The sequence below is a fragment of the Cynocephalus volans genome, chromosome 17 (genome assembly GCF_027409185.1).
Source record: "Cynocephalus volans isolate mCynVol1 chromosome 17, mCynVol1.pri, whole genome shotgun sequence".
NCBI classification, from domain to species: domain Eukaryota; kingdom Metazoa; phylum Chordata; class Mammalia; order Dermoptera; family Cynocephalidae; genus Cynocephalus; species Cynocephalus volans.
The window spans coordinates 1,216,036-1,241,615 of record NC_084476.1 but is presented as its reverse complement, the minus strand read 5'-3'; the positions used below and the strand labels follow the sequence as shown (position 1 = coordinate 1,241,615).

The following is a 25,580-nucleotide window of genomic DNA, read 5'->3' as shown; positions in this document are numbered from 1 at the left end:
GCAGCAGATCTTTAGACCCAGGACAGCGGACATGTGGGGACCAGGAAGGGTGTCTGGGGACAGCAGGAGTAGCTGAAACTGGGTGTGGCTTGAGGCTTGGGAATGTGCCGCAGGCAAGTTTCAAAGGGCCTTTGTCCCCAAAGAGGACAGCGCCATCAGGCTTGATCACTTCCTGCCTGGAAGCAGCGCCTCTGGATGCAGGCCCAGGTCTCAGCAGCTGAGAGCCCAGAGCCTGGTCCTGGAGCGCTCACTGGGTTCAGCCTTAAAGCACCTCAGGCTGGTGTGGACCTCATCGGTGAGGGCAATGTGGATCCTCCCCCATTCTGGCCTCTTGCACAGAACCCTGATGCCCTGGACACGGCAGGCTCTGCACCGCTGTGTTGGGCTCACCGGGCCCTTTGTCTTGTCCTGGCCCTTGCCACATCCTGCTGACCACAGTTGGGGGACATACTTTCTGAGTGCAAATTTGGGAGCCCCAAGCACTGTGGGCACTCCACCCTCATGTGGGATAGGTGGATAAATGCCCAACCCCTGTACCCACTAGGACATATCCCCAAGCAGCACCTTGCTGCTGGAGACATGGAAAGTTCTTGAGTCAGGAAATCACCTGCATGCCTCAGATGTTCTGATGAAGTCCACACATATCCCAGCAGCACCCTGGCCCTCTAACACAGGCTGCGCATAGGACAATGTCCCAAGGGCTCTTTTCAAAAGTCAGAGGAGCAAGCTTGGACCTGGAGGTCCAGCAGGTGGCTCGGGCAGCCCAGGACTCCCAGGCAGCCAACCCCTGGGACACTCCTGCCTGAGCCTCGGACCCCAGATGCAGGCCTTCCAAGTCTGGCACCTGGGCACCCAGTTCAGAGGGCAGCACAGGACGCCTTCAGGAGGTTTAGAGCCTAAATGCAACATGCAGGCCAGGGTGGGCCTGTCGCTGGGGACCCAGGTCCTGCTGGCCTAAGGCGGAGAGGACTTTCTGGCAGGAGGACCAGGACGTGTCCATGGGGGCCCCACAAAGCCATCAGGACAGGGAAAAGATGAAGAATTGACCTGCTTTAATCTGCACATTCTGGGGGATGGGCAGGAGCAAGGGAGTGGAGGGGGCTGGCAGGGGCGAGGGGGCTAGCAGGGGCGAGAGGTGGAGGGGGCCAGCAGGGGCAAGGGGTGGAGGAGGCCGGCAGGGGTGAGGAGTGGAGGGGCGGCTCTGGGCTGTCCATCCTGGGGACACACTCAGGCAGGGACGGCACAAGAGGACTGAGCACCTGCGGGCAGGCCGGGGGGCTGCGCCTCAGCCGCAGTTCTTGGGCAGGCGGTAGACGCCTGCTGAGTAGATGAGCTGCTGGTCACGCACCTTCTTCTGCAGGTAGCCCTGGAGCTCCTGCAGGTCGATCTCGGCCAGCGCGGGTCCCGTCATCACGAACATGCGCAGCATGCTGTAGATGCGCTCCAGGGAGAGGCTCTCCAGGTTTGTCAGCATGGCCTGGATGTATGTCCAGAAGAGCTGGGGACAGCGGCCAGGCCGGCCATCAGTCAGGCCACTGCCACAGCCCAGCCAACTGCCCCCAGCTCTCCTCCCACTGGGGCAGCAGCCACCGCACCAGCAGCTCCTCCTCCTTCTGGTCAGCCTGGGAGGCCATGCCCGAGTCACTCTCATCGTCACTGTCGATGAGCACCATGTTGTCACGGTCCTGAGGCCGCTCCTCCTCGATGACCGAGAAGGTACCCGGAGGCTCCTCCCGCAGCACACCCTGCTGCAGCCACACAGACACGCGCCGCCGCAGCAGCGTCACGGGCATCTTCACCACCCTGCTCAGCTCCTCCAGAGTCCAGCTGGCTGTTCGGTGCAGAGTGACCGGCTAGCCAGACTGCGCAGGGGCCACTCCTCCCCCACCTCCTATCAGCCCTGCTTGGCTTCCCAGAGGTCAGTGGAACCCAGACCAGCCCATCTTGCCCTGTGGGAGAGGAGGGGGCCCAGGCTGCCCCCAATCCTGCCATACTGAGGAGCAGCACCTCGCCACACAGCTGGACAGGGAGCAGTGGCCAGGGCAGACCAGTGGGGCTGGTGGGCTCACCTTGGTCCTGGAAGTAGAGCAAGACCACTGCCTGCACAGGAGTCACTGCCACAGACAGGGTGCGGTCAGCCAGCTCCACATCCATGGTCACCAGACCCAGGGTGTGCTTCCAGCTGAGGGTCCGCATGGCCTGAGGAGGGCTAGAGTCAGCATGGACAAGCCAGTGGGCTCAGGAGAGCCCAGCTGTGTGAGGCTCAGGCCATGGCTTTGCTACCTGGCACCATATGAGGAAGGGGCTCCCAGACCTGACAACCCCACCCCACCCTGGCTGGCAGGTCGTCAGCAGCAGGAAAAACAGAAGGCCGGGTCTCGGTCCCACCTGCTGGGCCACTATGATGTAACAAGGGAGCCACTGTAACAAGTTACACTGTGTCCCCAAAAAAGATGCTCCCATGTCTTAACCCCAAGTCCCTCAGAATGTGACCTTACTTGGAAACAGAGTTGATGCAGATGTAATCGGTCATACAGCCCATCAAGTTTCGGTCAACAACAGACCACATAAGGGATGGTAGTCCCATAAGATTATAATGGAGCTCAAAATGTCCTATCACCTAGTGGTGCAGCAGACATGGCAAAGTCGTAGCACAATGCGTTACTCACGCTGGAGCAACAGGGTGTACCACACAGCGTAGGCGTGGGGTAGGCGACACCATCTAGGTTTACTAAGTGCACCCTTATGTTTGCACGCTGTCAAAAGTGCCCAATGCCAAACTTCTCAGATGGCATCCCCGTCGCTAAGCGATGCGTGACTATAATTAAGATGAGGTCATACTGGAGTAGAGTGGGCCCTATTTCAACAGGAGTGGTGTTCTTATAAGAGGAGGATGTGAAGACAGGCACACAGGACGAAGGCCACATGAAGACGGACACACATACTGGAGTGATGCAGCCACAAGCCAAGAAACACCAAGGACTGCCGGGAAACACCAGACGCTGGGGAAGTGAGGGAGGATCCTCCCCTAATGCCTTCAGAGGGAGCATGGCCCTGGTGACACTTTGATTTCAGACTCCTGACCTCTGTAAGACAATAAATTTCTGTTTTTTGGTTTTTTTTTTTTCCCCAAAAGATGACCGGTAAGGGGATCTTAACCCTTGACTTGGTGTTGCCAGCACCACACTCTCCTAAGTGAACTAACCGTCCATCCCTATATAGGGATCCAAACCTGCGGCCTTGCTGTTATCAGCACCACACTCTCCAGAGTGAGCCGCAGGAGGGCCCCAATTTCTGTTCTTTTAAGCCCCCTCATTTGTGGCACTTTGTTACAGCAGCCCCAGAACACTGACACAGCTGCTCTGTGGGCCGATTTCTGCTCTGAGTCCTTCCAGGGTCCCTGCAGCTGTTAAGGCAGAGGTAACAATGAACCTCCCCCCAGGCAGCAGCACACCCCAGCCCCAGCCGGCAGAGCCATTCCAGCTCCGGCTCCAGGGCCAGGGCTGCCGCAAGTGCAACTCGATTGCCTGCAGCAGGACAGATATGAGGGCTCAGGAGCAAACAGCACTGGTGCAGAAACTCTGTGGGCTGCATGGCCTCCCTCACGTCCAACAAGATCCTCAGGCCAGGAGCTCTGCTGGTGGGAGGCAGAGGCATTATGATCATCGGCCTGACTTCCCAGCACAGCTCCAGGGCCCTCCCAAACCATTCCAGTGCCCAGCTGGAGTTAAGAGAAAATCCTGGCACATCAGCATTGAGTAACAGGATGTAGCTAAGCCACACCTGAGACCCAAGGCAGGATGCAGGTGGAAAGCACTGGGGACTCTCCTATCAGGGGCACTGGAGAGCAAGGGGAGGCCTCACACCAATGGAGCAGCTAGACGGGGCGGGGGGAGGGCACTGAGTTTTTGGGACCGACACACAGACATCCTCAACCAGTAAGTGCAGGGTGTGGTGCTCGCAGACATTGCCAAGATACCAGGCTACAGCATGGGCTGGAGAAGGAAGTACCAGGGTGGCCAGCGGCCCACCTTTCCACCTGGAGACAGCATGTACCATGTAGACCCCCTGCAGGCTGCAGAGGACATGCAGCTAGCTCTTCCAGAACTGGAGCTAAGGTTTGGAGGCCGCAGTCAGGCTCTCACAGCTACCACCCCAGCACAGCCCAACACAGCCCCTCCTTGTCTCCCACCAGGATCCTCCGCCCAGGCTCCTCCCATCTGTCTGGAAGGAGGTGTCCCTCTTAGTTTCTAAAGTGGGCTCACTGTCCTGCACCATCCACCTCCCCTAAGAACAAGGCTCTTTCACCTGTAAATGTGGCAAAGCCATTTTTTTGCAGAAGACACCTCTAGACCCAACACCTCCTTCTCAGGCAACACAGAGAAGCCACTGCCCCTCCTGCCTCAAAGTGGCTCTGTCCAGATACTACGCCTCAGGTCCTAGCTGCTGCTGGCTTGCCCACCTGCTGGGATGTCCCAGGTGTTCCTGTCGGGGTCTGCAGCCTGGATATCTGCTGTGCCCCAGGACCCTCTCCTTGTGCTCATTCTGCCTGGGTGCTTGGTTCCTACCAGGGCCTGAGTACTCACTGGACCATACCCTGAGGCCTCACAGAGCCCCACATCAGACTGAATGCAAACCAACTTCACCTGTCCCTAGGACGCTGGGATAGACGTCATAATTCCTTCCTCTCCCCATCCCATCTCCATTTAACCATGAGCCCAGAAGGAAGGACCCCTGAACTTGGCTGTCATCTCCCACACCCCCACCCGGCCTATACCTCCCACCTGGACTCCCACCCCCAGGACTGCTGGGCTCAGCTGCACTGCCAGGGCTGATCCCATCACCCCAGGCACACTGTCCCCACCAGCTAATGACCTCCAGGCCAGGGCTCCCTCTTCTGCCCAGTGCTTGCTGCCTTAGTGCCCCTTCTGCACGCCTTCCCTCTCCTCCTCGCCCAGAGCCCTGTGCTTCCCATGGCTCCAATCACTGCTAGCATAGTCTTGGGACCCAGGGGAGGGTTAGGATCATGGAGATCAAGCGTGCTCCGAAGTGATGCCCAAAGCGGAGGCATAGCCTCAGATACCGACAGGCTCCATGGCTCTCACTGGGCGTGACACACAGCATCCCGAGCCCCCAGCTCTGGAGGGCCAAGGGTGGATGGTGAGCAGGAAAGGCAGCCTGGGGAAGGGCCTGCTCATTCACAGGATGCCCTGCGAAGTTGGGGAGGACAAGCTGCGGGCCTCGAGGGCATACTCGCTCACACTTGCAGGTGCATGCAGGTCCCCTGGGAAGAAGACCAAGCCCACTCTCTCCTGCAGAGGCAGCTGAGATAGGACCAACCCAAAAGACGTGCAGGGATGGCACTGTGACCACACAGCTGGTCGGAAGCATGCACAGGCCGCGGAGGCGCAGGCGCTACCTTCAGTTTCTCATACTTCTTGCAGTAAACCTCGAGGGCTGCCCTGATGTCCTCAGGGACCTCCAGCTTCTCGTCCTTGAAGGGGGGCCAGAACTCGCTGGACAGGATGACAGCGTAGACACCAAATGGCGGCTGCTCCTCCACAGGCCGCTTCTCGTCTTCCTCACGGATGTTGGCATTGATGCGGCGGGAGTCCGCCATGTCCTGAGGAGAAGACAGAGTCTCACAAAGGCCCTGGGGCCTGGTTGGGGGATAGGTCACGGGCACCCACCTTCAGCATGACCTCACAGAAGTGCATCGGGGCCTCGCCAAAGCGCAGCTTCAGCAGCTCCACGTTGCGGATCTCCCTGGAAGAACGAGGTTTTTCTTGAGGTGAGATGGGGGCTGTGCTGTGCCCCAGCTCCAAATACACCCGTGACAGAGGACTGGTGCCTCCCAGAGCAGGGCCTACACAGGCAGGGGGGCAGGATGGCCACCAGGCATCGCCACCGTGGCCTGTCCTGGCTGACAGAGGGCGGCAGGAGCCTAGGCCAAACCTGCGCCTCCAGTCCACACAGCGCGGGTGCAAGGCCCTCTCACAGTCGCTGCCTGTGGAAGCCCCAGATGGCGGACCCTGGCGCCCCCTGCAGACCAGCCAGCACCCAGCAGGCCTCACCGCTCGGGGCTGAAGCTGAACTGGTGCAGGAGGCGGTCGGCCAGCAGCGAGCGGTACTCGTTGATGAAGAGGTCCTTGCTGCCGTAGATGCTGACCAGCAGGCTGATGATGTCCGAGGAGCGCCGCTTAGAGCTTGACTTCCCTGGTACAGCATGAGGGGACATGACTGGCACCTCGGCAAGGATGGGAGCACCCCAGCCAGAGGCTGCCCTGCCAGATTGTGGAGCCCAGCACAGGCGGTAGATAGGGCTTTTCTCTGATGCCCCCCAAAGCTGGAAGCAACCCAGAGCCTCCTGGGAGACCTGGAGTCGGGGCCTGGGGCAGAAGCTCCAATCCCCCTGGTCCCTCCTGTCTCAAAGGGACTGCCCTGGACCCCCACCCAAGCTTAGGGAACAAACCACAGGTCCTTGGGTTTTCCTCTGAGAGAGACAGAAAACACACCATCTGTGCCAGGGCAAGGGCCAGGCAAGGGCCCCACAGCCTTCAGAAGGCCTACAGAGTGGGCCAGGCACAGGGTGTGGGTCCCAGGCAGGGGCCACCACCCTGAGGGGCCCATGAGGCCCAGGACAAAGTCAAACCATTCAGGGGTTGGGGAGCACATGTCCATGACCCCACTCCTGTAGCAGCTCCACCAGCTCCAGCAGGTACACAGCCCACAAGGGGAAGTACACCCTGCTAAAGCTGGAGTGACCAACATAGTCACATGGGACACAGCCCACTCCGGGCCATCCAACCTGGCTGGTGTTAGGCAGGGTCCTGGCCTCTGACCCCCTCAAACCCCTGGGGCATGCGCTGCTCTGGACACAGCATGAGTGGACAGCACACGTGAGAACAGAGCACCCAGCCACCAGAGCCCAGCAGGCCCCCAGATGAGCCCAGGAGGGGCTGGACAGGCTAGTGTGAGCTGACCTGGGTCAGCATCCACAGGGTCAGGGACCCAGTCCTCGGGCTCGCCGGAGTCGTCCTCGCTATCCTGGCCGGTCTCCAGGCTGGCTGGGTCAGTCTTGGACAGCTCAACGGCCAAGTCTCCAGTCCCATCTGAGTCCCCAGTTAGCCCAGCCACAATCTGCCGCACCGTGTCCTCTCGTGTCCTGTGGGGTAAACACTACTGTTCCTAGTGTGCGCAACCCTCGTGGCACCTCCTACTCCCCACCCTGGCCATCAGCACCTCCCGTCCCACCTCTGCAGTGACAACTAGTCGTGTACTAATGACAGACCTATTAGACATCTCAAAAAACAGGAAATAAAAACCCAGCACCACCCTGGGAAACTGCAGGAGCTGAGATGACAAGGCAGGCCCAGAGGCCAGGTAGATCCAGCGGGAAGCAGCAGCATGGTTCACTGTGCCCTCCAGACCTGCCCAGGCTCTGCTCCTGCAGGGGGTTCTGGGCAGCTGTACTGTGGTACCCGTTCAGACATGTCTTCCACCAAATAGCCCCAAAAGATCCCTGTTCCTTGCTATGGGAAAGGCCAAGACAGCACAAAGCCCACTCTCCTCACACGGCCCACTTGGGGGGCCTGGTCAGCAGCAAGGCAAGGCCCAGCAGAAGAGCCTCTCCTGGGGCTGGAGAGGGGCTGAAGCGGGGCCCCAGCAGCTGCACACAGAAGCCATGGTGGCACCGTGTGGTGACCAGGACAGGCGCCCGGCACTGGCAAGAGGAAAGGAGCCCCCAGCCTAGGCCAGTCTGCTTGGCCCAGCCAAGAGAGACCTTGAGTCCCTGGTGTCCTGAGAGCCAAGTATCCATCCCGTTTCCACGAGGACCACGAGGAGCTGAGGGACAAGAAAGCCCTGAGTCCCAGGGGCATCCAGGCCAGCGTGGCCCTCACCTCAGGTAGCGGCGGATAGGCTCACATGCCAGTTCCAGAATGACCATGGAGGGATCTAGCACCCGCAGTGCCTTGATGGCCGAGATATAGAGAGTGATGATGTCGCATGTGTTGACACCTACGGCCAGGAGGAGAGCCAAGGTCATGAGGTGCCCTGGACAAAAACCTCCCTGGTGCCAACACCTGAACAAGCAGCCGGCTAGGCTGCTCAGGTGGTCTACAGGTCACCATTGTGACCTTGCTCCCCAGGGGACCAGGGTGACTGCAGGGAGCTACACCCTGTCCTAACCCCACCCATTCACAGGTGCTTTCTCCAGAACTTCCCAAGCATCAGGTCCCCCACTGCTAAGACCATGTAGCACCCTCCCCCCCAAACCAGGTCCTGACTTCCTTCAAAAAAGAATGAAGTGTCCAACTTCCCTAAGAACCTCGAAAACTGCTTCTTAACCCATTTCTTCCTTAGTCCTGTAAATCCAGGGCTGGGCACTGGATCCTGGGCTCCCTAAGTCTGAGCCGCAGTGGGCAGCAGCCAGCACGCGGCACCTGGGTGGAGCAGCCGAGTCTCCAGGGCGGCCTTGAGGGACACGAGCAGCTGCTGCCTCTGGTCGGTCCTCTCCAGGCAGTACTTGAGGTCCTCGATGGCCGGCCGGGAGTCTGGGAAGTCTGCAAGAAGAAGAACATCCCTCGGGCACGTGTGCACACACACGCACAGATTTGTGCGGACCTGAGGGTGCCCAGGACAACGAGGAGAACCAGCTCCAGGTGCTAGACGTCACCCTGACACTTTGGTGTGCTGACACATTTGACCACAATAAGCCCACAAGGCAGGCAGAGGGATGCACAGGGGACAGTCCCAAGCAGGAACCAAGGCTGAGGGAGCAAAGAGATGGGTGCCCAGAAGCACCCGTCCAGCACTTGCCATACCCGCCCTGATCCAGACACTGGGCCAAGGGAGAGCCTGTGGTTGGGGGGGTAACCACCACTCTGCTCGGTTCACTACCCTGCAAGAGCTGAAGGCAAAGACACAAGGAACCCAGATGTGGACATGGAGGGGACACGGCAAAGCCCTGGGAAGGCTCTTTAGAAAGGTAGGTGTGCCTGGTGGGGGTGGGGGAGGGGCCAACCTCGGACGATGCTGAAGAGCTCCTCGATGCGCAGGCTGGCATAGATGCGGTAGAAGAACCTCTGCACGTGGCAGCGCCAACGGCGCAGTGTGTTACCGGCCTCTGGGGACGCAGGCCTGGCGGGGCCATCCTGCAGGAATACCTTGCCAAGCCAGCCAACCACCCTCTCGATCCACTGCAGGGGAGAGCACCAGTGTGTGGAGGTATGGGGAGGGGTGCCAGCCCCAGCCTGACCCAGAAGCTGGGAGAACCCACATAGCTAACGCCCCCCTCTCCCCATCAGCTGGGCCCCAGGGGAGCCCTGAAGGCCACCTGTGTCTGGAGATCAGGAGTGTAGCAAAATCTGCAGGATGATGGGCCCAAAAGGGGGCATCCCTGTCCCCTCATCAGTCCTCAAGCCCTCGCCTACACATCAGCAACCATGCTTACCTCTGGCAACAGCAGCCCTAGCGTGAGCCACACACTGCCTGCACGCTGTGCCTGGTGGGCTTGCTCGCCTTCCCAGAAGTGGATAAGTCTGCCCTTGGGACTAGAGATGTGAGTGACTATTACCCACCACCCCGTGCAGACAATGCAGTGCTTGATGAAAACATCTCTGAGTGCATGTAAGTTCACAGGAGGCGACCTCACCACTCAGACCCAAAGGCACACACGTCTTCACAGACCAGCTAGCCAACGGCGAGACTGCCCTGACAGTGCATTCCCTCCACTCTGGGCCTCCAGGACTTGCACCCACCCTAGACCACCAGTGTGGGAATGCCTGCTCTGAATACCCCCCACTGCAGCCAGTCTGCATCCTCTGGAGACGGACACCTGGAAACAGTGCGGGAAGGACAGTTGAGAAACTGGAGCAGGTTGGACGACCCCACATGGCTGGGCCCAGTTCCCTGACGACTCTGGGAGCCTGAAGCAGAGCCCCAAAGCACACCCCAATAGAGTGGGTGCCCCAAGGCCCCACACTGGGACTCCCCAGCTCCATGCTGTAGAGCAGGCTAGTTACAGGTCAGTGAGCAAGGGGGAGCCCACATTCAGGTGGGACAACAAAGAGGAGAAGGGGTCCATTCACTGACCCCTCCCATGGGCCCTGCTTCACCACACCTACTCGAGAAGCCCCCTGAGAACCCTGGACCCTGCACTGTCTCCAGACATGGGATTCTCTGCAAACCTGCCAAGCACATCCTAAGTTGGTCGACACTGTCACTACGGCCCAGAAAGGCTGGCATCCACCCAGCACCAAGACAGCTCCAGCTACCACCTGGTCCTGGTCCACCCCAGCATCCACACTCTGGCTGCTTCTAAAGCCAGGGTGAGAGCCGGCCCGTGGCTCACTTGGGAGAGCGTGGTGCTGACAACACCAACTTAAAGGTTATGATCCCCTTACCGGTCATCTTTAGAAGAAAAATAATAATAAAGCCAGGGTGACAGGTTCCCTAGTCCCCAGGAAGGTGTAGCCCCAGGGAGGGGTCCTCACCTTGTGGAACTCACGCAGGAAGGAGCGCTCATACTCGCCCCGGCAGCGGTCCTCCATCCTCTCCCGGGTTACCTGGTGCAGGGTGGTGGTCACCGCCTCGGCACTGACCCGCTCCAGCAGACTGAGCCTGTGTCTAGAGGAGAGCCCACCCGTGGAGCACCCACAGCACACACCCACCCTCCTCGTCCAGGGCGGCCCTACCCCTCATTGTGCACTCCCCCAATACACCCAGCGCACACCTCTCCACAGCCCTTCCGCAGGCCAGGGGCAGCTGTACCAAGGGCTTGGGGGAAAAGTGGCTGTGAGGACAGAGCACTGGCAAGGCACTGCTCCCCTGCCCAGCTGGCCTCAGCCCAAGCCGGGACACTGGCCTTCCCCATGTGACCAGTGGCAGCAAGCGTGGCTACCAGAGGCCCCAGCCTCATCTCCCCAAAATGGCTCTGAAACAACTAAAGGCATCACGGCCCTAGCTGAACAGGTACAGTACCATTGTTTCTGCCTTTCAGTGCAAACCATGGCCTATAGCAGCAAAAAGACTCAAAAGGGAGTGAAAAGAAAGGTTTCTGTTTAATCTTCACCAGGATGAATCCAGCAGAAGCCCTTCAGGGCCTCCTGAGCCCTGACAGCAACAGAACCACTCCCTCAGTCTACCTGAGAGACTCTCTTCCAAATAGCCTCATTGCTGTCACTGTTTGATAAGACAAAATCGCCACAAATGGCCAGAACGTATGTCAGCTGACAAAAGACTACAACACGATCTGGCTTTAACAAGAACAAAATCTTTTCTCTCCAAAGGTTTGGAAAGGAAGCTTGCTTGCCCACATATTGGACTCATCTCCCTGATAAGTTCTAGAGGGAAAAACAGCAAGCCTGCTGTTCACTATTATAGGGCAGGGACTCCCATGAAAAAAGACACCATTCCTACCCTAGAGAGTCTACTAAAGACACAGAATTCCGCATAACCCAGGGACTTTACAACCAATAAGAAATTTGCTACTGCAAACACAAGCCATATTGGGCCTTAGCAGGCGCAAAGCATGAAACTCTGAGTTAGATGTGAGTGACAGAAAAGACCCACCCATGTCCAGCACAAAAGGTGTAAACCCACCGCACAAAAATCCTCTCTCTGTCATATCCCTGGCTATCAAGAGAAGTAGCAGAGACCACCCCCCACCTCCCCACCCCCGCCAGCTTATCAGCTCTCTGCAAAGGCCAGGTGGACCCAGGGGAGCAGCAGGGAATAGTAGGAACAGGGGCGTGTCCACCAGGCGCAAGTACTCACAGGACCTGGCTGAGCTGATGGAATTGGTCCAGCGCTTGGCGGCACCAGCACTGCTGCTTGTCACTGCCACATCCTGCACACAACGGGCTCTGCAGAAGCCGGTAGTATCGGCGGCGGGCATACCGGCTGTCCAATTCCCCCTCCAGTTCTGGGTCTGTGCCCCCTTCTCCTTTCCTTTTACTCTGCATATAGACTCTCAAGAACCGCCCATAGAGGCGCTGGATCATCTCCTGGAAGGTTCTGGGGGTGGAAAAGAAGAGGACTCCCCGCAACATGGTGTGGACCTTTTCCCGCAGCCCCTGAGCGCCAGTGCCCATCAGTAAGCCCAGGCGAGTCCATTTCTCCAGGAGCTCTAGGCTACGCAGGTAGGGATCCAGGCGGCTCTCCAGCAGGCCGAAAGCGTCAAGGAGCAGCAGAAGGCACTGGGGCTCATCGACAGAGTTCTCGCGCTGATAGATGGCATTCCAGAACTCAGGGGAGATGTTGGCCTGCAGGTCGTTCTGCAGAACCTCTACGAACCACTCCTCCAGGACCGAGTGCAGACCATGGCCCCTCAGAACCTCCACCGCCGCCCGGAGCTCCTCCTCCTTTGGCGGGACCGCTCCGCTGGTCCGGGAGGACGCCTGGAGTGCAGAAAACGGTGAGGAGAGGGGAACACAGCACAGAGGGAAAAGGCGGGGAAGGGCAAGGGCCAGGGCCAGGGGAGACAGGAAACCCCTCGTGCGCGGAGCACAGATGTTAGGCCGACGCTAGAAAATGGCTGCCGGGGAGCCGAACGAGACGGGGCGGTGGAGGCAAGAGGCAGGGCAGAGGCGGGCGACGGATGGAGCCGTATGAGCCCGAGGGTGGACGCCCGAAAGCGTGCAGGGTCCCGAGAACCCCGTGCGGGCCCACCGCTGTCTTCCCGGGCCTCACCAGCCCCAGTGCAGCCGGCGGCACCAGGCCGGTGCTCACGGTATCCCAGGCCACCAACAGCTCCTGTCCAGGCCCGGGGCCGCCGTCCTCCGCCGCCGCCGCCATCGGTGCCCACTAGCTCTCGGATCCGTCGGCGCGGCGCGCGGTGATGACGCACCCGAGAGGCGCGCAGCGATGACGCTCCCGAGAGGCGCGCGGCGATGACGCCTAGGCCGGCGCTCTGTCGGGAGGCAGTGCGCAGGCGCGGGCGGGCGGCGAGCGGCGGGCGGCGGCGGTTGGAGCGGCGGGCCCGGCGGCGGCGGCGTCATGACCCAGCAGGGCGCGGCGCTGCAGAACTACAACAACGAGCTGGTCAAGTGTGAGCGGCGGGGCCGGCGCGGGGCGGGGGGCGGGGTCCATCGTCCGTCTCTGTCTGGGCCTGCGGCCCGTCCGGCCCTCAGCGCCGCCTCTCCCGGCCCGCCCTAGGCATCGAGGAGCTGTGCCAGAAGCGGGAAGAGCTGTGCCGGCAGATCCAGCAGGAGGAGGACGAGAAGCAGCGGCTGCAGGGCGAGGTGAGGCAGCTGACGGAGAGGCTGGCCCGCGTCAACGAGACCCTGGCGCGCAAGATCGCCTCTCGCAACGAGTTCGACCGGACCATCGCGGAGACGGAGGCCGCCTACCTCAAGGTGCGCGGGGCAGCTCAGGGGAGGCGGGGCCCTGGCTGTGGCCCGGCCTGTCGAGGGCTTCCTGCGGGGCTTGGCGTGTCCTGCGTCCTGTCCTTTGTTCTGTACTCGTTAATTGTGTGGTTCGTCGTGCTCAAAGCCTGAAAAGCGGAGTGCTGAGCGGAGCGCGCAGCCTGGGCCAGAGCTAACCCAGCCTGGCCTTGCAGGGTGGGGAGGGAAGTGGCTTTGGGCCGGACTCTGGAAGGAGAAGAGGGCCCTGCCGCCCTTGTTGCCTTGTCTGCCAACCCCCTCAAGGACGTCCTCTCAGCTGCTCCGCCTGCCCCCCTTCCACCTCCCCTCCCCCAGGAAGGGCCCATTGGCTCCTACACCCACGTCCAGGTCCTGGCTCACAAGAGGGTGCTGCGGCAGCGAGACCTCCTCAACAGGAGGGACAGTGACAACCCTTTCATCTCTCTGGCCCCAGATCCTGGAGAGCTCCCAGACTCTGCTGAGTGTCCTCAAGAGGGAAGCCGGAAACTTGACCAAGGCCACAGCCTCAGAACAGAAGAGCAGCGGTGGCAGGGACAGCTGACAAGGCTGTTGTGGGCAGGGTCTGCCTCAGTTGTGCCCTGCGCTGACTCGGCCCCCAGCAAGTCTGTTCTCAAAGCATCTTTGTTCTTCATGGCAGCAACTGCTTTCTCTAGCTGTCTCGGGAGCTGAGAGGAGCAGCTGCCAACCTCCACTGGCCTCCGTGACCATAAAAGCTCTGGGTACAGCCCACCGGGAGGTCCTGGCCCTGTTCACAGAGGCTATTGAGATAGTGAGTTGCAGGTCAGCTCTGCATGAGGCCTCTCTCTCTCTCTCTCTCTCTCTCTCTCTCTCTCTCTCTCTCTCTCTCTCTCTCTCTCTCTCTCTCTCTCTCGCCCCTAACTCCTTTGGGCTGCCAGGGAGGCCCTGGTTCTAGTGCCAATACCATGGGAGTTCCCTCACCTTGTCCCTTCTCAACCAGCAGGGGCCCAGGCCAAGCAAGTGGGGGAGGGAGATGGGGCCCTCCTTCACCCCAGAACCTAAACCTCGGGGCTCGCCCCAGTGTGCTGTGACTATGTCAGTAAAGGTTGCCTTTGTAAAGACCTGTCCTAGCCTGTTGCCTGTGTCACATATCAAAGAGTGTGGGCTTCCCATGCACCCCTAGAGCCAGAGCACAAGCTCCTGCCCACCTGTGGTCGCTCCTCCTTGTGGGAGAGGGAAGAGGAGAGCCTGGAATGGCCTTCCCTGTGACTGCCCCACTGGCCTCAGGGATGCAGAACTGAGGGTGGCCACCCTGCCCAGGTCAGCACCAGCCCTTAGCTCTACCCAGCAGGCCTGCTGGTCCTCTTTTCCTGACTCCAGCACACAACCCATCCTTGTGTGAGGAGCTCTACTCGTAGGTCCTGTTCTCCACTATGCTCTGGCCCCCAGCACAGAATATGCCCAGAAAGACAGCTGGTGGCTGCCAAGTGCACACACCAGCCCCTCTGGGCTCAGGTCCCTCTCAGCAAAGATGAGGTGGCTTTATACCCCTGTGCCCACTCTTCTATTCCAAATTCTGCTCAGTCCAGTAGGGTCCCCCCTTCCCCGACCGCACACCAAGCACTGCCCACTCTGATTCTCCCATGCACCCTGGGAGCCCTCTGTGTCATGTGTCAGCCTCCATGGGGTCCCAGTAGCTGCAGCCACCAAGACTGCCAGGGTGCTGGGCCAGTTTGGGAAGCATGTATTGATCAAGAGAACCCACCCCTCCCAAAAAAACAATCAAAAATACTCTCTACCTTCCCAGGCCTGGCCAGGCGGCATCTCTTTGCTCTTGGCTTCAATCCTCTGGGAGGGAGGCAGACACTGGCAGTCAGTGCTTGAGCAGGTTTCACCTGTGGTTGTAAACAGCCCCAGCTCTGGGCTGTGGCTGCCCAGGCAGCTGAGGGCACATCTAGGAGGCAGCCACCAGCCAGGAGCTGCTCCTGAGCTGCATCTCCAGTCACCTCTTGGGGACCGTCTGCCTGCACAGACTCGCTACAGGTACCTGTGGGTCAGGGCGCTTTACAAGCCAAACAGGAGACAAGATCTTTGAGGCTGTACCCACCTCTGACTCCTGTGCCGCCCATACCCTTCCCTGCTCTTGCTCCCCTCCCAGGCTCTTGGCCCCTCAGGAAAGCCACTTCAGAGTGGACAACTGTTAACAATCACCCTTCCACCCGGAGTCTAGGCCCTGGGCTCACAGAGAGCTCCAGACCCGACAGCAGGTCTAGCGTCCCACCTCCCACTATGCTACCTTTGGGAAGAAACAGGGTAATGGGCTGTGGGTGGTGGTGAGAGCCTGGACCACGGGGACCTGGAAGTGCAGGGGCCACCTCCCATATACCCTGGCACAGATGCCCAAGCTGGGCCCCACTGCATCCCATGTGGTTTCCTCCCTGCAGAGCCCTGCCACTCCCCCATTCTCAGACACAGGACTACACAGGAGGCAGAGAAGGCCTTGTTCAGTGCTGTTTATTGAGTTCATCATCAGAGGCAAGAGAAGACTGGCCGTTCATCACAAAGGGGTGGCTGAGCTCTACCTTGGAATGCGGGCTGAGGTCGGGGGTTTGGAGTCCTGCAGAAAACAGGTAGCCCGGACAGCCCTTCAACCCAGACATGCCCAACAGCCGCTAGGCACAGCAGGCAGGGGCTGGGAAGCAGGATTGGCGGGCAGGACAGACAACAGCCAGGGGCAGAATGTGCTCAGGCTCCCACCTGTTCACAAATGGGCCACCATCCAACAGGACTTTGGCCCTTTTCCACAGGCAGCTCCCCACCTCTGCTTTTCCTTGGAGTCCCCAAACCAGGCCTGGGAGTGACTCAGACAGACCTGGCCCCAATGGCAGGAGGAGCCTAGGATGCTTCCAGGGCCAGCATGGCTGAGGCCACAGGAAAGGGAGGGTGGGGTATAGTGGAGCAGAGCCAGGCAGGGCAGAAGGGGCTGCAGATGAAGGTGGGAGCTCCCAGGGCCCCCACACCTGAGGCTCAGGCCTTGGCTGTCCTGGCAGTGCTGGGGGTCAGAAATACAGGGCTGGCTCACTCCGGAAGTCTGAGAGGTCATTCTGACTGGCAGGTGTGAGCTGAGAAGGAGAGAGGGCAGAATGTAGCCACTGGAGCTCATCCAGGCTCAGGCAAGCCCCATGGCGCTGTGGACGTCCACCCTACCCCTCTGCCCCGCTCACCACGACCTCCTTGGGCAGGGGCTCTGCTTTGCTGGGAGCCTGCTCCAGTGTCTGCTCCTGCCACTTGCTGAAGGCCATGGAATGCTTTGGAGTGTAGCTGGACAGGCCTGTGGGCCAAGGACACATGCATAGACGAGGATGTGTGGTCCTGGCTCCACCCCTCCCAGGCTGCCCATCCCAATAGGTGGGCACTCACCTGAACTGCCGTCTGGCAGCCGAGGGCTCTCAGGCCCCACGCTGCTCACGAATGTGGCCCGGGGCAGGAAGACTGCAAAGGGCTTCTCTGAGCTGGACCCCTCCCCCTCCTCCTCCTGCTCCTCCTCCTCCACCTCTTCCTCTTCTCCTTCCTCCTCCTCCTCTTCCTCCTGCTCCTGCTGTACCAGAGAGCTCTCGGACGGATACTCAAATGTGGTCTGCAGGCTCTTGTCGTTGAAGGAGATCTTCATCTAGGAGCCAGAGGCACGTCAGTAAGGGCCCCACTGCCCAGCTGGGCAATGATGCTGAGGGGCCCAGATGGGGCCACTCAGGTCAGACCCGAGTGGGTAGCAGAACCCACCCTCAGCCCTTCAGCAGCTCTGAGAGGTGGGGGGAGGAGACCCCACCACCTGGACCCTGCAGGTCACACCCATCTTGCCTACCCTCAGGGCCAAAACCCCTTCTTCACTCCCAGGGTTAAATCCCCCCTGGGTGACCCACTCCTCCCGGGGACCAGATCCCAGCCAGGACCAGGAGTCTCCAGAAGCCTCCACAGCAGCTCCCAGGGACAGAGGGCTATCTGCTCAGGACCCTCCTGCTCTGCCCTGGGCAGAGCACCAGCTGGGGAGCACCAGGGGTGGACACATCCTCTCCCACAGTGCAGCTCCAAGGCAGGAGCAGGGTCTCAGTGAGGTTGTCCCCTCGGGGGCCACACCCACAGCTTGCAGCAGTACCTCCCTCTAAAGCCAAATTCACATTCTGGACTCCCCCCACTCTCAGCTGGGATCTCTTGCCAAGGCTGTAACTAGTGATGTTTGTACAACCAAAGACTCTTTCTTGTGGTTTAAGGAGAATAAGATTGACTATGTTTAAAAAAAAAAAATCTTGTTCTGGCTTGCTGAACACCTGAACAATCCCAGATGACCCTGCTGAGCACGAATCACGCTGCTGGCAAGAGCGTGGCACATGCACGGCCTAGGTGCCAAGGCCTGCAAGAGATGCCAATGGTCAGAGGCTGCCCCGCACCAGCCCAGGAAGCCTGAAACAGGCACCAACACCCCTTTCACAGACTGAGTCAAGAGCTGGCCTGAGCCATGCAGAGCAGGGGTCCTGCTTCCACAGAGCCAGGGGTGGCAGCAACCATCCCATCAGTGACCCCTCCTCCCACCTTGCTGCCCTTCTGGCCCTTGTCCATCCTGTCTGCTCCGTAAGCCACAGAATCTTACATCTGAGCAAATTCTCTCCCTCTCCCAATGGCCTCAGAGTCTGGACTAGCTGCTGGTTCTGAGGGGCAGTGGGGGTGGTGGGAGCTCAAGAGCCCTGCACCACAGTCAAGAGCTGCCCCTCCCGCGGCCGGCTCTCTGGGCAGGGGCTAAGCTCCCTGTAAGGTCTGGGCTCCCACCAGGCCTGCTGGGCCACAGTCATCTTGGGCTGGTGGGACGGAAATGAATATGAGCAGTTACCCGCCTGTGGCAGATGGGAGCAGCCCTGCCGGAGCTCGAAATATTAAACTCCTCCTGGGCACAGGATATCAGCAGCCAGCTCAAGTTCCTCCTCCTCCCCTGGAAGGAGCTGGAGGCAGGACCAGGCCCCCAGGCAGAGAAGCCTGGCAGCCCAGGGACAGCAGGACAGGCAAGGGGCTTTGCAGGAGGGCCAGGCTGTCCTGAGGCAGCTGAGGCAGCACAGGCCGCGGGGGCGCACATAAGGAGGCCCTGCCCTGTGAGCCAGCGTCCAGAGTGAGAGCGTATGCTGCCACCCTGCCCCTCTCCCCAGCGGCCACACTCGCCCACACGGCCCGGGGCACCCTAGCCTTTACCCACCATGAACACTCCACCCTCTAAGCCCGAGCTCCCAGCCTCCCCATCTCACACACAGAGACCTTCAGGGTGACTCAGCCGTCCATGCCCCCAGCTGTCTGCACAGATGAGCAGATAGAGGAGACCACCTGAGTCAGACAGAACAGAAGTGAGATGCCTGCTCCTGTCCCTTACCCTGCCCTGCCCTCAGGCAGCCCCACTTGTCCCTCCAGCTGCATCCCACAGGTGGCCGGGCAGGGCAGAGGCCAGGACAGCAGGGTGGCCACCAGAGGCAACAGACGCCCACCCACTGCCAGCCAGCTTAGGGATGGGGTCACCTGGCCCTCCCAGACTAGCCCTCTGGGACAGGCACCCCAGGAGAGGCCCAGGCAGGATGGAGCTGGCAAGCCAGGAGTCTTCCCCTGCCCAAGGCCCAACACATGGAGCTATAGCTGACAACACTGGAGCCCCCAGGCCCATCCCCCATCACTAAAAACACAGGAAGGGCCAGCTGCCAGAGCGCAGCGGATTAGCATGCCCTCATTAGTCCACATGACCAGCTCCCAGCAGGGAGGCCAAGGGGCTGGGAACACTCCAGCACCGAGCCTGGCAGAGCCTGGCCATGTGGAGGGGGAGTTGCTTACAGGCTCCTGTCTGCCACCTAACTGGGGCCCAAAGCCCTGGTCACGTCCCACCTCCCTTTGTCTTATCTCAGTGCACTGCAGGACTCGCAGGTCTCCGTCCCCTGGATCCCAGCTCTACCAGCCTCCCCTCCCACTGTGGGTGCAGGTCAGTGGGTGACAGGACACCCATGACTCATGCTGCTGGGGGAGGGGACAGCCTCCAGACCCTAGGCAGACAGGACAGGCAGGAAGGTGTGGCCAGGGGCTGGCACTGCCTACACCTGGTCACTGGCCTCTCCGGGACTTTGCCCGTTGCACAAACACAGCAGGCAGGTGGGTGCTGGCTGGGCTGAGCCTTCAGGCAGAACCTCCTGGCTTTCACAGGCACTTTTGTTCTCCTTTGACCCACCCTGCCTGTGCACGCCCGCCCAGCTTGGATTACCAAGGGATGTCCACCCTGGGCTCAGTCTGGGGAGCTGGGCTCAACCTGCCCAGCTGCAGGTGTGACCTCAGCCCTGCCCCACCCCTCACATTCCCCAGCACATACCTACCAGCCTCCCATCCCCCATGCAACCCCAGCTCAGGGGCAACAGGACCACCCCATGCAGCCCCCAGCCAAAGTTCCCACAGGTGACAGGACACCACACCAAGGCTGCCCAAGTAGGTTGTCAACAGCTGCTTCCCGCAACACTGGATGCTCCCTGAGTCAGATGCAGTCCCAGCCCGGGGCAGACCCTCCACCAGTGGCGAAGCTGAGCAGAGCAGGCCTGGACCCTGCTCCAGACCCTGGCTCCAGAAAGACCATTTATGCAGACACCCAACGGGAGAGGTGGGAAGAAAAGGAGGGCAGAGAGGAGATTCAGCCCCCAAGACCAACAGGCACAATGGCCGCTGGGCCACCTAGTGTCCTGCCCAGCACAGAGGAGAGACGTAGAGAGTGCCAGCCAGGATGAGGTAGGGCCTGACACTGGTGGAAGACAGTGTTGCTAGTAAGAGCATCTTGGGGAGGGAACACTCTCAGGTCTAAAGACTGCAGCAGGACTGAGGACCGTGGAAGTCACGCTGCAAGGGTAGAGGTGATTACAGGCAAGGGTGGGGTGAGCCCTGGGAACACTGACATGCTCGGGATGGGCAAAGGACCAGGAGTGAGAGGAGGGGGAGGAGCAGCCAGACAGGCAGGAGCCAGGCCAGGCAGCGCTCCACAGAGAGAGGCCAACAGCACTGAGTCCCATGGGAGGCAGGTGTGGGGAGGGGTGAAAGGACACCCTCACCCACCAGGAAAACTGCCTAGAGAGCACGGCTGCAACGACTACAGCAGTCAGCTGGAAGCCTGGCCATAGAGGGAGAGATAGGGCAGCTGTTGATTCCACCAACAGATAAGTGGGGACCTGTGTCCGCAAGGCAGGCCTCCGCAGCACACAGGCCAACAGGGAGGCAGCCCCCACCCTCCAGAGCGGGGAGGTGGCACCTCCCACCACAGCCCTGGGGAGCAAAGTGAGCCCTGGGCCCCAGGGTCCTGCTGGCCTCTGGGCCCTGCACCCCAGCCCATAGCCCACCCACATCCCCCTAGGGGGAGAAGCAGGAAAGAGATCCAAACCAAAGGCTGGCTGGAGTGGCCTGGGCAAGGTCGAGGCCCAGGGCCCACAGGAGCAGCCTGGGGGGTGCTCACAGCCCAGGGGATGCCAGGGAATGAGCAGAGCATATTGGGCGGCCCCACCCTGTGGGCCCACCATGCCCAGGGCCAGTAGGCCACTCCCAAAGCCTGGGCAGCCCCACGCCTCCATCCCATCCCAACACACATTCCAGCTCTTCCTGGGCAGGGCAGTTGGTGCAAGCCCAGGCAGGAAGGCACAGCCAGCAGGTCTTGCTGCTTAGGCAGGGTCCTGCCCAGATCACTCGGCCATGTCAGCCATCATCCATCTGGACCCTAGCCCCCTCGGGCTGGCACAGAGACCAAAGCCAGGGTGGGCCAACCCCCTCCCCACTGCCTCCCACCTTGGCCCCACCTCCCATTACTTCTTCCTGCCCCTGCTGGCCCTCGGCTCCCACCCTGCCCTTCTCACCCACTGAGCCACGAATAACCGCCACAGCTCTGTCCCCAGCCGGGGGCAGAATGGCCATGTTCAGGGTGGATGGCAACATGGCTTAAGGGTAGGAGTTCTGGAAATGGGAACCTGAGCTTAATTCTTGTCCCACAAGCTCCACGACCCCAGTGAGCCTCCTGAACTCAGTCTCTTATCTACAAAAGGGAGAGCTGTTACCACTACTACTTCCTGCGGCAATTGTGGAAAGAGACCACCTCGTAGACCAGCCAGGGTCAAGGGTCAGGAAGCAGGAAAGGGAGGGGCAGACAAGTGGGGCAGGTTGGGAGGAGCTGGAGGCTGTGACTGGATCCTCCTCACCTTCAGGGCTCAGGACCGGGTGCAGGGCCTGGCAAGGGCGTCAACAGACTGGGCCCAGCCCTGAGTTCCCCCACCAGTACTGGCGTGAACACCCGACCCAGCAGATGGAGCGCCGAGGCCCTCATGCAGGGAGGAGGAGTGATGCCAAGGCTAGCCCACCACAGGAAGCAAGAAGAGGGAGGGGCCGGCCGGTTAGAGAGCTGGCAAGGCACAGTCGCTACCAGCCCAGCACTCCAAAGAAGCAGGCTGGGGATGGAGGGGTCTCAGGGGCAAGTCTAGACCCCACCCAGCTGGGCTCTGGCAGTGCGCAGGCAAGAGCAGCAAAGGAGATGCTCACCAGGCGCCGTCCTGGTACCTGGGGAAGGCGCATCTGCCCTGTACCAGCTGACGGTGGGGTCAGGTGGGGCTGGCCTTGGAATTTGCCCTGGGACAGAGGCGCTGGAATGACCAGGAAGAATCTGAGGAATTTTTTCTTGAGCCAGAGGGTTCCAGGCCGCTAGCCAGGGAGTGAGGCTCACCTGGCTGGCTGGCTCTGAGCCTCCTGCAAGGCTGCACTTGGGTCTCTCTGCCCCAACAAGGCCCCTCCTCCCCAAAAAGCTCCCCAGCATCACACTCCTGGCTCCAGACCAGCTCTGGCACACACACTAGGCGCTCAATCAACATTCAGGTCCTGCCAAGCTCTGGGCCAGTGTGCCTTCTGGGGAGCTGAGAATCTCCTCCAAGTGGCTCATGGACTGCACCCCCAGGCTGACAGCGAGGTAGGGGTTCAACTGCACTGATATCACCAGCCTCCTACCCCATTCCACCTATATCTAGGCATCTGCCAGGTTCGAGCAGACTATGCTAGGCTAACACCCTCAAAGCCAGGGCCAGGGAGGAGCCATCGAGCCCAGGGATCCTTCTCCCAGCCGGAACCACAGTGGTACAGGGCTGCCCAGCCAATACCAGACAGAGCTCAAGAGCTAGCAGGAGGCACAGCACTGACTGGAATGGCCCTCCCCACCAGCCATGCGAGGTATATGGTAGGCCAGCTGTCCTCACAGCCCCTGGGACATTGGAGCAACACTGGGACCCTGGGCCTGGCACAGCCACCCAGACGGGTTCTCCACTAGCCCACGCAGGAGCCATCCCCTGCCCAGGCCAGGTGTCCTGGGATGAGGGTACACGCTGTACCCGCAGCACTGAGACCTGCCACTCTCTCCCTCACAGCCAGTGGCCCTGCCCCCACCACTGACCTTCTTTCTTGAGGAGCCAGCCTTGGTGAGGCAGGACTTCTGCAGGGCCAGGTAGCCGCCGATCACCTCTATCTCATGCACAGTGGGGTAGCGCTTTTTTGGGGTGGTCCCCGGGGCAGCGCGTGGCCCCAAGAGGCTACCGTCCTCCTCTTCCTTGGCTTCCTGTGGCTGACGTTCCCCGTTGGCGGCCTGACCTAGGTGCTGCTCCTGCAGGGTCCCTGGCTTCCTCCTGGGCACCACTGTGAAGGTGTTGCTGCCTCGGTGCTGGGGCTCTAATGTGTGTCCAGGCCTCACAGGGTGCAGGCGGTACCGGGGAGGTGCACCAATCTCTGAGCAGGGCAGTTTGGCTTCTTGTGGGGTCTCCTCCTCTGAATCCACCTCATCAATGAAGGTCACAGGCAGCTCTGGCCTTCCATGCTCCTGGCCATTCTTGGCCAAGCCAGGAACCCCGTAGCCCTCGGCAGGCTCAGCTTCGGCAGGGGCCGACAGCCATGGGGGTGGCGAGGACGGCCTCTGCCACCTGACAGCCCGGTCTATGAGGGCAGTGGCTGGCCTGGGGCAGCTGCCCTCCTCAACTGCCCACTTCCCCTCGACCCGGGAGGGGCTCCTCCCAAGGGCAGGCGCGCCATCTGCTCCAGGCACCAGCTGGGCTCTGAGCTCCTGGCTCTGGGAGGCCCAGCCCACCTCTCCCTTTGGCAGCTCCGCAGACTGCCTCCCCTCGAGAGGAGGGACCCCGGAGGCCTTGCGCTTGGGGATGAACACGAAGGAGTTGCGGGAGTTTACCCGGAGGCTGGCCAGAGCCTGAGCCTGGAGGTCCCCCGAGGGGACGGTCTCCATGTCTGGCTTGGGGGCCGGCCTTATCTCGAAGGAGTCGTTGGCGCTGGTGGCTGCGGAGACCCTTTGGAGCTGGCTGGGAGTGGCACTGGCAGGGCTGGGCGCAGGGAAGGCAGGGGGAGCGGCTGGAGTGGCACTCGGGGTCCCGGGACTGGGGGACGGGTGGAGGGAGGGTTCCCCCGCCTCCACCTTTGGCTTCCACTCGCTCAGCCCCGGCGGGGAGCCCGCGAGCCCGTTGGAGAGGGGGCGGGTGCCGACGACGCGGTGCAGGCCCCGGGGGTGGACGGTGAAGGAGTTGCTGCCGGTCTTCTGCAGGAAGTCGCTGCGCCGGGCCCCAGGGCCGGCCCGGCCGCCTCCGCGCCCGCCCTCGAGACCGGCGGCGCGCTCTCCCGGGCGCGGGCCCGACTGGCCGGGATCCGCGCACGGGGGCCTGGGCGACCCTGGGGGCGGCGGCGGCAGCGGGGGGCGGGCGCGCTCGGGGCTCCCGCGGCGGCGCGGCGCGGCGCGAGGGTCGAACTTCTCGAGCAGGCGGCTGACGCGGCCGGGCGCCGGCGCCTCGAACACCAGCACCTCGGCGGCTCGGAGGCGCGCGGCCCCGGCGGCGGGCGGCGCGGCGGGCAGGCCGGGCGCCGACTCGATGATGAGGATGTCGTCGGCGCGGATGGCGCGCACGCCCGGCACGCGGCGGCACAGCTCCAGCAGCTGCTGCACCGGCCGCGCCGCGCCGCGCCGCCGCGCGGACTCGAGCCGCACGAACGGGTTCTCGCGCAGCGGGCCCAGGCTCTCGGCCAGCACCAGCTGCTCGGCCGCGCCCGCGGGCTCCGCCGGCGCCGCGCCCGCGCCCAGGGCGGCCAGCTTGGCCCGCTTGCGCTCCAGGATCTCCAGCTTCCAGGCGGGCAGCGCGGCGCGCGGGCCTGGTCCCGGCCGCCCCAGGCCCGCCATGCTGCGGACGCGCCGCGGACGGCCGACTGCGCGGGCGGCGGGGCCGGCGGGCGCTGGGCGCCGCGCGCAGGAGCCGCCGCAGCAGCCGCCGCGGCCCTCCCGGCCCTCGCGCGCGGCCACGCCCCCGGGCCGCGCCCATTGGGGGAGGCCCACTCGGACCCGCCCTGCCCCTGGCGGCCCCACCTATGGCAGGGGAGGACGGCGGCGTCGCGGCCGCGCCCGCAGCCGGCCCTGTTGATTGGACACCGTCCGCCCTGACCCCGCCTCCCCTGGGGCCTCACAGGACGGCCCCCAGCCCCGGAGCCGGCCCTCATTGGGGAAGGCCCCCTCGGGCACGCCCCCGCGTCCGCACCGCTCATTGGCGGACCCACTTCCGCCTCTGCGCTCTCGACTCGCAGACCCGGCCGGAGCGGATCCCGGTGGGTATCCTGGGTCGGACCCCGGGACCTACCGCGTGTGACCTTGGCCGGGCTCGGGACTTCCTCGTCGCGCCAGCACCCAGCCCGCCTGTTCCCTCCGCTGAGAGCGCGGTGTGGGAAAGGGCTGCCCCAGGACCGGAAGGCTGTCCCGCTCCCTCGACGGCGCACAGGCTACCTTTGGCCTCCCGCCTCCCAACCGAGGCCTTATTCCCCCACCTGGGGCTCTCCGACCTCGGGCGGGCGAGGGTCCCCACTGCTGGACTTAGAAATGCCAATTCTGGAGCCCCGCCCAGCCCTAAGAAATCAAAGTTCCTCAGGAACCTCTAGTTTTTATAGGCTCCCAGACCTGATTCTGTTGCTCAGACGACTGTGAGCACCTCTTACCCCACACCTTGTCATCCGTGGCCCCACCCACCATCGACGGGGGTAGGATGAACCTATGGGTAGGCACAGAGAAAAGGGCCTCCCTCCCCGCACACAAACAGGCCCACCAGGACCCTGCATGCTTGGACAACTCTCTCCAATGCAGAAAGAGCCACGAAAGCCAGGATAAGGGTGGGTCCCAGA

The 25,580-nt window shown here is 61.7% G+C and overlaps 3 protein-coding genes across 5 annotated transcripts; 1 reads left to right on the top strand and 2 right to left on the bottom strand.

Moving 5' to 3' along the window:
* Positions 1–1,033: 1,033 nt before the first annotated feature.
* ANAPC2 (anaphase promoting complex subunit 2) lies at positions 1,034–12,826 on the bottom strand. 2 transcript variants are annotated; one of them, XM_063082131.1, is made up of 13 exons: positions 12,694–12,826; positions 11,779–12,401; positions 10,497–10,629; positions 9,026–9,200; positions 8,445–8,564; positions 7,902–8,019; positions 6,984–7,165; positions 6,075–6,216; positions 5,691–5,766; positions 5,420–5,623; positions 2,070–2,199; positions 1,596–1,831; positions 1,034–1,498 (listed from the first exon to the last, which is right to left on the bottom strand). In XM_063082131.1, exons 1-13 carry the CDS (start codon positions 12,796–12,798, stop codon positions 1,286–1,288), a joined length of 2,457 nt encoding a protein of 818 aa, XP_062938201.1. In that variant the 5' UTR covers positions 12,799–12,826; the 3' UTR covers positions 1,034–1,285. The 2 variants fall into 2 exon arrangements, with proteins under 2 accessions (XP_062938201.1, XP_062938202.1); XM_063082132.1 differs by having other exon boundaries at positions 10,497–10,623.
* Positions 12,827–12,944: 118 nt separating this feature from the next.
* Positions 12,945–14,464, top strand: SSNA1 (SS nuclear autoantigen 1). The gene is made up of 3 exons (XM_063082425.1): positions 12,945–13,051; positions 13,159–13,358; positions 13,819–14,464. Exons 1-3 carry the CDS (start codon positions 13,000–13,002, stop codon positions 13,924–13,926), a joined length of 360 nt encoding a protein of 119 aa, XP_062938495.1. The 5' UTR covers positions 12,945–12,999; the 3' UTR covers positions 13,927–14,464.
* A 1,382-nt stretch (positions 14,465–15,846) lies between these two features.
* On the bottom strand, positions 15,847–24,594 carry TPRN (taperin). 2 transcript variants are annotated; one of them, XM_063082225.1, is made up of 5 exons: positions 22,819–24,594; positions 16,764–17,013; positions 16,568–16,674; positions 16,364–16,465; positions 15,847–15,960 (listed from the first exon to the last, which is right to left on the bottom strand). In XM_063082225.1, the coding sequence occupies exons 1-4, from the start codon at positions 24,592–24,594 to the stop codon at positions 16,403–16,405; spliced, it is 2,196 nt and encodes a 731-aa protein (XP_062938295.1). In that variant the 3' UTR covers positions 15,847–15,960; positions 16,364–16,402. The 2 variants fall into 2 exon arrangements, with proteins under 2 accessions (XP_062938295.1, XP_062938294.1); XM_063082224.1 differs by having other exon boundaries at positions 15,847–16,465.
* Positions 24,595–25,580: the final 986 nt, after the last annotated feature.

Bases quoted from the DNA above. Each gene is read 5' to 3' on its own strand.
- ANAPC2 (XM_063082131.1), bottom strand. From the start codon at position 12,798: ATGGCGGCGGCGGCGGAGGACGGCGGCCCCGGGCCTGGACAGGAGCTG. The intron at 12,402-12,693 runs GTGAGGCCCGGG...TCTGCACTCCAG, and splicing joins CGCCGGCTGCACTGGGGCTG to GCGTCCTCCCGGACCAGCGG. The intron at 5,624-5,690 runs GTGGGTGCCCGT...TCTTCTCCTCAG, and splicing joins TCTGTGAGGTCATGCTGAAG to GACATGGCGGACTCCCGCCG.
- SSNA1 (XM_063082425.1), top strand. From the start codon at position 13,000: ATGACCCAGCAGGGCGCGGCGCTGCAGAACTACAACAACGAGCTGGTC. The intron at 13,052-13,158 runs GTGAGCGGCGGG...GGCCCGCCCTAG, and splicing joins CAACAACGAGCTGGTCAAGT to GCATCGAGGAGCTGTGCCAG. The intron at 13,359-13,818 runs GTGCGCGGGGCA...CTCTGGCCCCAG, and splicing joins CGGAGGCCGCCTACCTCAAG to ATCCTGGAGAGCTCCCAGAC.
- TPRN (XM_063082224.1), bottom strand. From the start codon at position 24,594: ATGGCGGGCCTGGGGCGGCCGGGACCAGGCCCGCGCGCCGCGCTGCCC. The intron at 17,014-22,818 runs GTCAGTGGTGGG...TCTGGCTCCTAG, and splicing joins CTGGCTCCTCAAGAAAGAAG to ATGAAGATCTCCTTCAACGA. The intron at 16,466-16,567 runs GTGAGCGGGGCA...TCTCCTTCTCAG, and splicing joins CCCTGCCCAAGGAGGTCGTG to CTCACACCTGCCAGTCAGAA.